Source organism: Microtus ochrogaster, chromosome 2, assembly GCF_000317375.1.
Source record: "Microtus ochrogaster isolate Prairie Vole_2 chromosome 2, MicOch1.0, whole genome shotgun sequence".
Lineage (NCBI taxonomy): Eukaryota > Metazoa > Chordata > Mammalia > Rodentia > Cricetidae > Microtus > Microtus ochrogaster.
In genome coordinates this window covers 19,864,591-19,876,160 of record NC_022010.1, presented here as the reverse complement: position 1 = coordinate 19,876,160, position 11,570 = coordinate 19,864,591, and the positions used below count along the sequence as shown (strand labels likewise).

The 11,570-nt window shown below is 43.4% G+C and overlaps 1 protein-coding gene across 2 annotated transcripts in view; it reads right to left on the bottom strand.

Annotated features, from left to right (window-relative positions):
* Window positions 1–11,570, bottom strand: part of Nipsnap2 (nipsnap homolog 2) — a 30,376-nt gene that overhangs the window by 3,398 nt on the left and 15,408 nt on the right. For both annotated transcript variants that reach the window (XM_005344539.3, XM_005344538.3), the window contains 4 exons: window positions 10,342–10,482; window positions 8,391–8,422; window positions 3,425–3,519; window positions 1,125–1,208 (listed from right to left, as the gene is read on the bottom strand). In XM_005344539.3, coding sequence (XP_005344596.1) covers window positions 1,125–1,208; window positions 3,425–3,519; window positions 8,391–8,422; window positions 10,342–10,482 — 352 coding nt within the window. The remainder of the gene's footprint in view (window positions 1–1,124; window positions 1,209–3,424; window positions 3,520–8,390; window positions 8,423–10,341; window positions 10,483–11,570) is intronic.

Below are 11,570 nucleotides of genomic sequence, written 5' to 3'. Positions count from 1 at the left end.
GGCGGATCTTGTGAGTTTGAGACCAGCCTGGTCTACAAGAGCTAGTTCCAGGACAGGCTCCAAAACCACAGAGAAACCCTGTCTCGAAAAAACAAACAAACAAAAAAAAATTAAGCTAGTTCAGCATGGTGGTGCAAGCCTTTGATCCCAGCACTTGGGAAGCAGAGGCAGATGGATCTCTGTCTGTGAGTTTGAAGCCAGCCCGTTCTATATAGTGAGTTCCAGGACAGCAAGGGAATAAAATAATTGAATAAAAAAATTAAGCTACCCACAAGTCTCAAAACTCTACTAGGCGGGCTGGAGAGATGGCTCAGTGGTTAAGAGCACTGCCTGCTCTTCTAAAGGTCTTGAGTTCAATTCCCAGCAACCACATGGTGGCTCACAACCATCTGGAATGAGGTCTGGTGCCCTCTTCTGGCTTGCAGACATACATGCAGACAGAATACTGTATACATAATAAATAAAAAAATAAAAAAAAAGAAGAGACTCAAAACCTGCTTTCATTGTCAGAATATCAGAAGCCCGACCTCTGACATATGGCCCCAGTGCACTGGAAGTTAAAAAAGAAAAAAGAAAAAAAAAAACCTCTACTAGGCAATATAACAGTTGAAACAATCAATGTTCTTATTTTGTCTGTCTTCTGCTTTAAAAATAATTTTATTTATTAATTATATGCATATAGGTGTTTTATCTGCATGCATGACCATATGTGTTGTGCCCATGGAGGCCAGAAAAAGGCATTGGACTCCCTAGACCAGGAGTTCCAGGCAGCTGAGAGCCACCGTGAGGTTCTGGGAATTAGACCCAGGTCCTCTGGGAGAGCAGCCAGTGCCCGTCTCCTGGGCCATCTCCAGCCCCTTCTCTGGCTTTTTTCAGACAGGGTCTAACTGTAGCCTAGGCTGGCCCAACACTTTCAATGCATTAACTTCCCAGAGAGCTGGGATTAGTCATGAGGCACCTTCCTGGGTTACAGAATCAGGGTTGTTAATCTGAAACAAAGCCAAGTTAGTATCGAAAGAGAAAAGAACATTGGTCTATCTCACGTCCTGTTAACCTTCCTGTCACATCGCATTTCTAACAATAAGACTCGAAGCGGGAGATGTCAGGGGTCTCTGGCAGCTTACCCGTGTAATACACCAGTTCCTCCCAGCCATGCTTGTGCCACGCGGCGTTCCGTATGTCCTCCCTGGTCTGGAGATCTTTATAAGCTTAAACACAGGGAAAAGACCCGATCAGACAACACCCACATTCTAGGAGTACAGTCATTCAGGTGGCTGTCCTGCTTTCTGGCGCTGTTTTGGTCACCCAGTCGCTGACTTGGGGAAGAGCGAGCATGGACTGAGAGAAACCATGGCCGGCCCTCTGGGAGCGGTGAAGCTGCCTGCTCTCATGGTTTCAGTAACCACATGCTGTCTCTACAAGGCAAGGAAGCTTCAATAACACAGCAGCCCATTTATGACTGAGAACCTTCAGATTGGAAAAGCCTTAGACTCACACTCCTCCTGCCTTTTTCTCCCAAGTGCTGGGATTACAGGCATGTACAACACGATCAGGGTAGAACATGTGTTTTTATTTTGATTTTTTTTTAAAAATTAATTTTTTATCTTAGGTATATGTGTTTGTCTGTCTGTCTGTATGTATGTATGTATGTATATATGTGTATCTGTGCATGTCATGGAGGCCAAAGGAGAGCCACAGATCCTCTGGAACTGGAGTTACAGTGACTGTGAGTCACTGTGGGTGCTGGGAAACAGACTGGGTCCTCTGTGAGATTGGCCAGGGCTGTTAACCAGTCAATCACTTCACCAGCTGTAGGACACACCTTTTGTTGTTAATGATTTATTATTTATTTATGCACATCAGTGTTTTGTCTGCATGTATGTCTGCATGTATGTCAGATCTCCTGAAACTGGAGTTACTGACAGTTGTGAGCAGCCACGTGGGTGCTGGCAACTGAACCCGGGTCCTCTGGAAGAATAGGCAACACTCTTAATTGCCGAGCCAACTCTCCAGGCCTGTTGCTGCTTTTTATATTTCTTTTTTTTTTTAAATATTTATTTATTATGTATACAATATTCTGTCTGTGTGTATGCCTGCAGGCCAGAAGAGGGCACCAGACCCCATTACAGATGGTTGTGAGCCACCATGTGGTTGCCGGGAATTGAACTCAGGACCTTTGGAAGAGCAGGCAATGCTCTTAACCTCTGAGCCATCTCTCCAGCCCCTGCTTTTTATATTTCTTCGTAAACTCTGATTTGAACATTTGAAAACGCAGATGCGCTGTGGAGCCAAATCTCAGCTCACCAGATGACGCACTGTCCCGGACAAGGCTGCTGGTAGATGCTAGGAAGAGGGAGGGTCACTGCTATAATGTATTGTTAGTGCAGCTTTTCCGTTTCTACTTAAGCTCCACTGAGCAGAAGAGCCCGGCTGCAGCAGGGGTTTCTGGGAGTGATGATGGAAGGGCAGGGATGAAGTTATCTTTTTTGCCTCAATGTAACCACTGAGGCTTAGCTTCCTAGCTGTAATGCTACTATGTAACCAGTCTGCACTATTTGTGGGGATCTTTTTTTCTGATGAAGATTGAACACAGGGCCTTGCACATGTTCTACTACCCAGCCATACCTTTTTATTTTTAATTAATTCATTTTAAATGTTTATTTATTAATTATGTATACAATATTCTGTCTGTGTGTATGCCTGCAGGCCAGAAGAGGGCACCAGACCCCATTACAGATGGTTGTGAGCCACCATGTGGTTGCCGGGAATTGAACTCAGGACCTTTGGAAGAGCAGGCAATGCTCTTAACCGCTGAGCCATCTCTCCAGCCCCTATTTTTAATTTATTTATGTGTAGGTATATATGTTTACATCATAAGCTGGAGGTACTGAACTCGGGTTCTCTGGAAAAATAGTGAATTTCTAAGTGCTGTGCCATCTTTCCAAACCCTGATTGCTGTGGTTTTCCCAGTTTTAATTTTTACTTACGTACATGCATGCAATAAAATACAATTCTATCCATCCTCCCACTCCCCTTCCGATGTTTAGTAACCTCCCCAACAGCCTCTTTTGCTTGTTTTTGTTTTTGACCGCGGCTTGTTTTGTAGTTCAAGGTTGGAATCTTCCATGCAGCCCTTGCTGGTAGTGAATTCTCAGTTCTCCTACCTTGGCTTCCTGAGTGCTGGGATTACAGCCATGTGCCAACATATCTGGCTTGGGTCCGACCTGTGGCCAGTGACCCACTGATCTCGTGCTGCTGGCCTCTTTTATTCTAGTTAGCCCAGCAGTCACCATCCACCTGTGTTGCTTGCGGCTGCTATTGTGTTTAAGGTTACTGAGTCTAGACTAAGCCCACTGTTTATTACGTCATTAGTAATGAATTCTTCAATCCCAGTAAGTCTCAAAAGAAGGAAAAGTACACATACCCCAAAGATGATGCACCATATATAGCTGCCCAATTTGAGAGAAGAATCCCCCAACTGCCTCATTATTGTCCTGTCTAAAGCGGATGGCACGGGCCCTATGAGAGAAAAGCAGTGTTCCGATAGTTAAGGAGAGTCGGGAGGCGCCTGGGGATGCTGACGCACACCTGCAATCCCAGCACTTGGAAGGCAGAGATGAAGGAAGGCAGGAGGATCTGCAGTAAGTTAGAGACCAGCCTGGGCTACACAGTGAGTCCAGGCTAGCCCATGTTATATAGTGAGACCCTTTCTTCACAAAGAATCAGACTGTATTTCTTCAACTCAGGGCCAGCTATTGGGAATGAAGACTGTTTTCTTTTAATGCATATCAAAGTATTATATACAATCAAGTTTTTATTTTTATTTTTGTGTGAAGTTAGGATCTCATTCTATATTCCAGGCTAGCTCAGAATATTCTATGTAGGCCAGGTGACCTCAAACTCGTGATTTTCTTGCCTCAGCCTCCTAAGGAAGCTAACTATCTTTATAAGAAGTAGATAATATTTAACTATGACTTTTCAAAACAAAAACAGCAATATGAAGATATGTGGTTGCACTTCTGCTTACTCCTCAATTTAAATATAAACTTCTGATTCTTGAAATAAATGGGAGGGGAAGAGACCTGCGAACTTACAAGGAACTGCTTCACGGCTGTGAACTTGGCAGCCCATAATAACTTCTTTCTTCATGAGATGTGCCCACTGGGGCGACGGTAGCACTAACGCTAGTGGGGAAATCAACTATGTTTGGTTGGATTTGAGGCCTCGTCCATGAGATGGACCCCATACCAGACACTGCTAACGAGGCCCAGCACCAAGAACAGACACATCACATGCCCTGGGGATACCTGCGGTGACCATGCTGCTAATATTCACTGCAGTAAAGTGACTCCTAACAACGTCAACGGCAGCAAACACAGAGACCCACAACTGGTCAACATGCAAGCGAATCTCTGTGAATTCTAGGCCAGCCTGGTCTGCAGAGCTAGTTCCAGGACAGCAGGGTTATACAAAGAAACTCTGCTTTGAAAAAAACAAAAAAACAAAACAATAAAAATTTGATTAAAAACAATCATTAAAAAAAAAAAAAAACAACCAAAGCCTACCAAAACCAATCACCAAACACAAAACCCCTCTTCGTTTTCAAGATTTAATACTGCAAAAAAGCATGGTTTTTGGTTTTTTGTTTGTTTTGTTTTTTAAACTTAAACATCATCTTTTCCTGGGACCAGGCACTCTGTCTTCACATTTAGTGAGATCACCTGAAATCTTGAAAATGTTTAAAATGAATTTTTCCCAAACCAATTTTCTATCATCCGGATAGAAATGAAGGCAGGGGTTTCAAATGACACAGAGACCCCATCCCACAGGAGAGCAGAGCTGGGGTCTACCAAGGGCGCCCTCGCCATGGTTTACCCAGCAAATCTGTATTAATACTTCCGTGCTCTGGCCTGGCTTCGGGCACATGAAGGGCTTAGCACTGATGAAATTTGGGGAGAGAGATTCACCCTCATTTGTTTAAATGATCAGAACCTAAAAAATAAGCTACGAATATCCACAGTGAAAAAAATAACCCTCAAGTAAGGGACAGGATACTTTAAGTGTTTTGAAATAGGGCCTTACTATGTTAGCCCAGGCTGGCCCTGAAATCATGCTCTTGCCTCAGCTTGCTGAATGCTAGACCTACAGGCGGGCGTCACCACGCCCAGGAAGGAGTATGATCTCCAGATGTCCTGACCAGTGTGTTCTCTTCCACCCTAACTGGGTTCAGAAACAGCAGCAACCTGCCCGTTAGTGATGAGGCCAGGCTGCTGAGGACCACTTTGTGTGCCGCCACTCTCATCCACAGGGACCCTCACCAAGGCCTCCAGGTTCTTCTGTTGTGAATCACATATGGATTACCCACAAATTATACAGGTATTGTCAAAAAATTACAAATGTGATCAATTGTCTTGAATTAAGGAAATCAGTTGAACTGTGCACTGTAACTGCTCAGGAGGAAGGAAAGAGTTTTTCATTGATTGTGATAAAATATTCTGGATTATTAATTTCATTCTGGACTTTTCTAATTTGGTTATGGAAGGCAGAGAAAATATACTTGCCGTAGCCTGGTAATAATCAGAAATGTGTGCTGTGGAGGAGACCGCCATCTTAACAGTTACCTACACACCAAAATACAAATCAAATGCTGAACTAGCTATATGAAAAGTTTAAAATAACTGAGTAACCTCAACATATCCAGTAGATTCACTGTGAAAAAAAATTAATTAGTAACATCCTAGTTGTATGAACATCTAAATTGCTATAAGCTAACACGAACAGCTCAAAAGCACAAATAAAAACCCCTTGATACAAAGGTACTTATCATAGTATATAATCAAATATATATTTCTTGTTTGTTTGAAGCAGAGTCTCAGTAGCCCAGGCTGGCCTCAAACTTGCTATGTAGCTGAGGATAGCCTTGATCTCCTGATCCTCCTACCTCTCCCTCTCTCTCTCCCACTCCTGTGTTGGGAGAAGTGGAAGCTACCATACCTAGCTAGCTAGAGCTTTTGTACTGAACCTAAGAACTTTTGCCTAGTTCAGACTAACAAAGAGTTTCCCCGGGCTTTTTTCATGTTTCACTTCTTACATTTAAAGAAAATGTTTGTTTTTATTTTATGTTTATGAGTGTCCACCTGCATGCATGTATGTGTACTATGTGTATGCAGTGCCCTTGGAGGCCATTAGAGGGCATCAGAGCCCCCTGAAATTGGAAGTACAAATGGTTGTGAGCTGTCATGGTTGTTAAGAACCGAACCTGATGCTGGGTGTGGTGGCACTAGCCTTTAATCCCAGCACTCAGGAGGTAAATAAAGACAGGTAGGTCTCTTGAGTTCAAGGCCAGCCTGGTCTACAGAGTGAGTTCCAGTACAGCCAGGGCTACAGAGAGAAATCCTGTCTTGTTAAAAAAAAAAAAAAAAAGAAAAAAAAATCCAATCTAGGTACTCTACTAACTGCTGAGCCATCTTTTCCAGCCCTTGAGTTGTTTTTTTTTTTTTTTTTTTTTACACAATATAAGCCAGGAGTGCAAACATTTTTCCTGGCACCTTTTGATGCCAGGAAATAGTTGTCTTCCCTCACTGAAGGAAGATTTACTTAGGCATATTTTTCAAAAAGCACCTGCTCATAAACGCAGTAAAGTGTTAACTTCTGGCCCTTCAGCTCTGGACCACTGACCTACATTTTATGTTTGTCCATGTGCCAAGACTATACTTGTTTAAAGACATCTTCCATTTTATCCCAGCCTGCATCTAACCTTGAAAATCTTCCTGCTTTGACCTCCCTGAGTGCTAGGAGTACAGGCATAAGTCATAACATTAGGCTTCAAGTACTGGCTTCTCGGAGAGAACTGTCAGTCTTCCTACTTTGTCCATTTAAGCTTGCATTGCTGCTTTGCTACTCAAACTACAGAAAAACAAAAAACAAAAACCAGCTGCATCATCAATCCCAGCTGCCCTGCTAATGTAACAAACCCCCAGGTTTCCGAGGAGCTACCCCTCAGGAAGCGTAGAGAATGGATTCATTTGGACTGGGATTTTGTCAGCAAGCCTTTTTGGAGAGATGCATGCTGAAACAGTTAAGGATGAAACAGCATGTGGACTTGGTAATTCCTAAGAGGCTGAACTGGAGGAGTCAGACCTAATCACGACTGGCCATGTGTTAGTAATTTACTTTTGTGTACATATTTTTCTTTTGTTGTCTGTTTGCTTCTTGAGACAGGGTCTTGCTGTGTCGTATGATTGTCCTTTAACCCCCTAAGAGGTGGAATTTTATATGATGTTCAGCTTGTGTTAATAATTATAGAAGCAGTGCTGGAGAGATGGCTCAGTGTTTAAGAGCTCTGGGTACTCTTCCAGAGGATCCGGGTTAAATTTCCAGCACCCACATGGTAGCCCATAAACTGCCTTTAACTCCAGTTTCAGGGGATCCAACACCTTCACACAGACATACATGTAGGCAAAACATAAATGCTCATGAAATAAAAATAAAAAGTACTTTAAAAAAATTATGGAAGCTTAGAAATAAGTATAGAATGGGGGCTCCATCGTATCGTTCTCTCTAGTTTTGTACATGTTTGAGATTTTTCACAAAAACATTTTAAAAAGGCCATCTAAACCAGGGGCCAGCAAGATGACTCAGGGGTTAAAGGCACTTGCAGCCAAACCTGATGACCTGAGTTTCATCCTAGGGATCCAGGCCGTAGGAAGAGAGAGGCAACTCCAGAAAGTTGTCTTCTGACCTCTTCAGGCACCAGGCCCTACCAATAAACAAACAACAGTGGAGGAAGAAGACAAAGGGAACAAAGAAGACAGATCATGGTGGCTGGAGAGCGGGCTCTGCAGTTAAAGGCACTTGCCCATCTCCTAGGCACTCACGCGGTGGGTAACAAACACCTGGAAGTCCAGTTCCAGAGGAGCCAACACTCTCTCCTGGACTCTGGGCACTGTATGCACATAGTACACAGACATACATGCAGACAAAATGCCCAGACACACAAAAGAAAACTACATCCTAAAAAAAGGACGGTGGTGTGTGTCTGCACTTCCAGGTTTGTTGGCAGTGGAGGCAGGAGCACGGGAGCCCAGCATTCAAGACAACCCTGGCATCAGTGAGACTCTGGGAAATCACAGCACTGAGTCAAGGCATTTGACGGTTTCTCACCTAAGGATTATGGTGTGAGCCAGATGTGGTGGTTCACACCTGGGAATCCAGGAACCTGGGAGGTGGAGGTACAAGGATCAGGAGTTCAAGTCCTGTCTTGGTTACACAGTGAATTTGAAAGTAGGCGGGGACATGAGAGTGTCTCAAAAAGGCAAAACAAAAATAATTCATGGCATGGCTTAAAATAATTAATGAGATATACAGACTCAACACAATAATATACTCACCAGTAATTGCCCCATTCAATCATTGTTCCTGGCTGAAAGGGAATTTAGATTTTGGTTAGCTGTATGAAAATATAGACTAGGAACTGTAATTATCTGCTGTGTTCCCACGCAATCACTGTAGCGTCATTTGAGAAAACAACCAACACATATGCTAAGAGTAATCATTCATGAACGATGATAAAACCACGGTCAGTCCATCCCCTGACGCACTGAAGGACCTCTTTCCACCTTCCCCAGTACAAAGGAGATCATTACATCACCGAGATGTACACCTTGTAATGTTGCTGCCACTGGAGGCTGCCAAGGGTGAAGGATGTATATAAAAAGAAGATGGTAAATGGACATAATTAACCATGTTTTCTATTGGATGGACAACCAGAATGTACCAATAAAAATGGGGCTACATCTAGGTCATTATTTTTAGTCACAGAAGGGATACAGCTAGAAAGTTGTAAAAAAAAACAAACCCCACATTCTCATTTTTTAATCTTTTTTTTTAAAGATTTATTTATAAGCCGGGCGGTGGTGGCGCACGCATTTAATCCCAGCACTCAGGAGGCAGAGGCAGGCGGATCTCTGTGAGTTCGAGACCAGCCTGGTCTACAGAGCTAGTTCCAGGACAGGCTCCAAAGCCACAGAGAAACCCTGTCTCGAAAAATCAAAAAAAAAAAAAAGATTTATTTATTACTTTGTTTGCAGTGTTCTGTCTACATGTATGCCTACAGGCCAGAAGAGGACACCAGATTTCATTACAGATGGTTGTGAACCACCATGTGGTTGCTGGGAATTGAACTCAGGACCTTTGGAAGAACAATCAGTGCTCTTAACCTCACATCTCTCCAGCCCCCTTTTTTATTTTACTTATTTATTTATTTTATTTTATTTTTTTGAGATAGGATTTCTCTATGGAGCTGTGGCTGTCCTGGAACTTGTTATATATAGAGCAGGGCTGGAACTTGCTATATAGACGAGGGTGGCTTGAGCTCACAGGGATCTGCCTGCCTTTGCCTCCAAGTGCTGGGATGAAAAGCCATCGCCTCCAGGCCTGGCTCCCTCTCGTTCTCACTCAGACAGGGCTGTACAATCTGTGCAGCACTCAGGGTTTCTGAGGCATTCCTGCCTCAGCGAGGGCAGTTGCTGCATATCTGTGCTTTCTGTGCTTGAACAGAAAGTTGTTTGGGGCTGGAGATGTAACACAGCTCAGTTAATAGTGTTTGCCTGGCACACACAGAGCCCCGGGCTGGACCCTCAGCACGGTGTACATCAGGTGTGGTGGTGCACACATTTGATCCCCTTGCTCAGGAGGTAGAAGCAAGAGAACCAAGAGCTCAGGGCTATCCCTGGCTACATACCAAGTTTGAAGTCAGCCTCAAGAAAATTACTTGGGGGATGGAGAGATGGCTCAGAGGTTAGGAGCACTGGTTGTTATTCTAGAGAGCCTGAGTTCAATTCCCAACATGGTGGCTCACAACCTCCTGTAATGAGATCTGGTGCCCCCCAAACAATGTGATTGGTTGAGAATCCCCTTCACACGCAGGTAAAGCATTGTATATATAATAAATAAATTAAAAAAAAGAAAATTGCTTGGAAAAACATCAAGTAATAAACATTATACTTAATGCCATAAATACAAAAGAATTTAGCAGAAGAAAAAGGATGAGAAAGAGAAAATAAAGTAAAACAAAAAGACTAGACTAGAAGAAAATAGGTCAAATCAAAATATAGGCCGGATGTGATGCTGGCTATCTGTAATCCCAGCACTCAGGAGACTACTGCAGGAGCTCAAATTCAAGGCCAGCCGGGGCTATGGGAGACCCTATTTCCAATTACTGCCACCACCCCTGAAAAATATATGTAAGATGCTAAACATACATAACAAAATGCTCACTTCCGTTTCACTGTCTGCATCAGGAAGCTGTGCAGGGAGGCCTGACCTACATTCACTACTTACTCGGAGTTGGTAGGACCTGAGCTCATATATATTGGGTCCTGATCTCGGCACGGGCTCATTCCAGAAGCTGAACTCCAACAGCAGCTGATTTCTCCTGGAGAGAAGCATGTCGCTTCTGGCTTTACGGAAATTCACAAATTCCTTTGGGTGAAAAAAAATGCTCATGAAATCTTTGGATACTTATATATAAATAGACTTAAGTAACAACCAAATTGCAAAGGCTAACACGGTTATAAGTAAGACCATCTTAGTTTTTATCTACTGCATGGAAATAATGGATAGAGGGTGCCCTCTCACTTCCTAATGTATCCAGATTTTTTTCTCTTAAAGATTTATTTATTTTTGCATGTATATGTGTGCACCACATGAGTGCTTGGTGCCCTGAAAAGTCAGAGAGGGCATCAGATCCTCTGGAACTGGAGTTCCAGGTGGTTGTGAACCACCATGTGAATGCTGGAACTCAACAGTCCTCTGGAAGAGCAACAAGTCCTCTAAACTACTGAGCTGGAGTTTGATCCACAGTGCCACTTAAACCAGGGATAGTGGCACACACCTGTGAGCCCAGCATTTGAAAAGCCAGGAAAATCAGAAACTTAAGGACATCCCTGGGTACATAAAGAGTTTGATGCTAGCCCAAGCTGTAAGAAACTGTCTGTCTCAAACAAACAAAAATTCAAAAACAAAACAAACAATGCTGTGGCTGACAGCTTCTATTTGTCATCCAGGGCTGAGTTTACCATGCAGCGTGGCCAGTGTCAGAGTCCAGGATTGTCAGTTTCAAGGTGCTATCATGCAGGAGCTCTGATTGTGATAGTATTAAAACTGGTAGTTTTGGCTGTGTGGTGGTGGTGCACGCCTTTAATCCCAGCACTCAGAGGGCAGAGGCAGGTGGATCTCTGTGAGTTCGAGGCCAGCCTGGTCTACAAAGTGAGGACAGCCAAGACTACATAGAGAAAACCCTATCTCGAAAAACCAAAACCAAACCCAAAACAAAACAACAAAACTCTGAAAAAACAAAACAAAAAACCCAACAAAACTCAAAGACCTAACAAACAACCCCAACCAACAAATAAACATCAACAACAAAAACTAGTAATTTCATGTTTACATACAATTTTAAGAACTCATATGATGGCTGGGCGATGGTGGCACACGCCTTTAATCCCAGCACTCGGGAGGCAGAGGCAGGCAGATCTCTGTGAGTTCGAGACCAGCCTGGTCTACAGAGC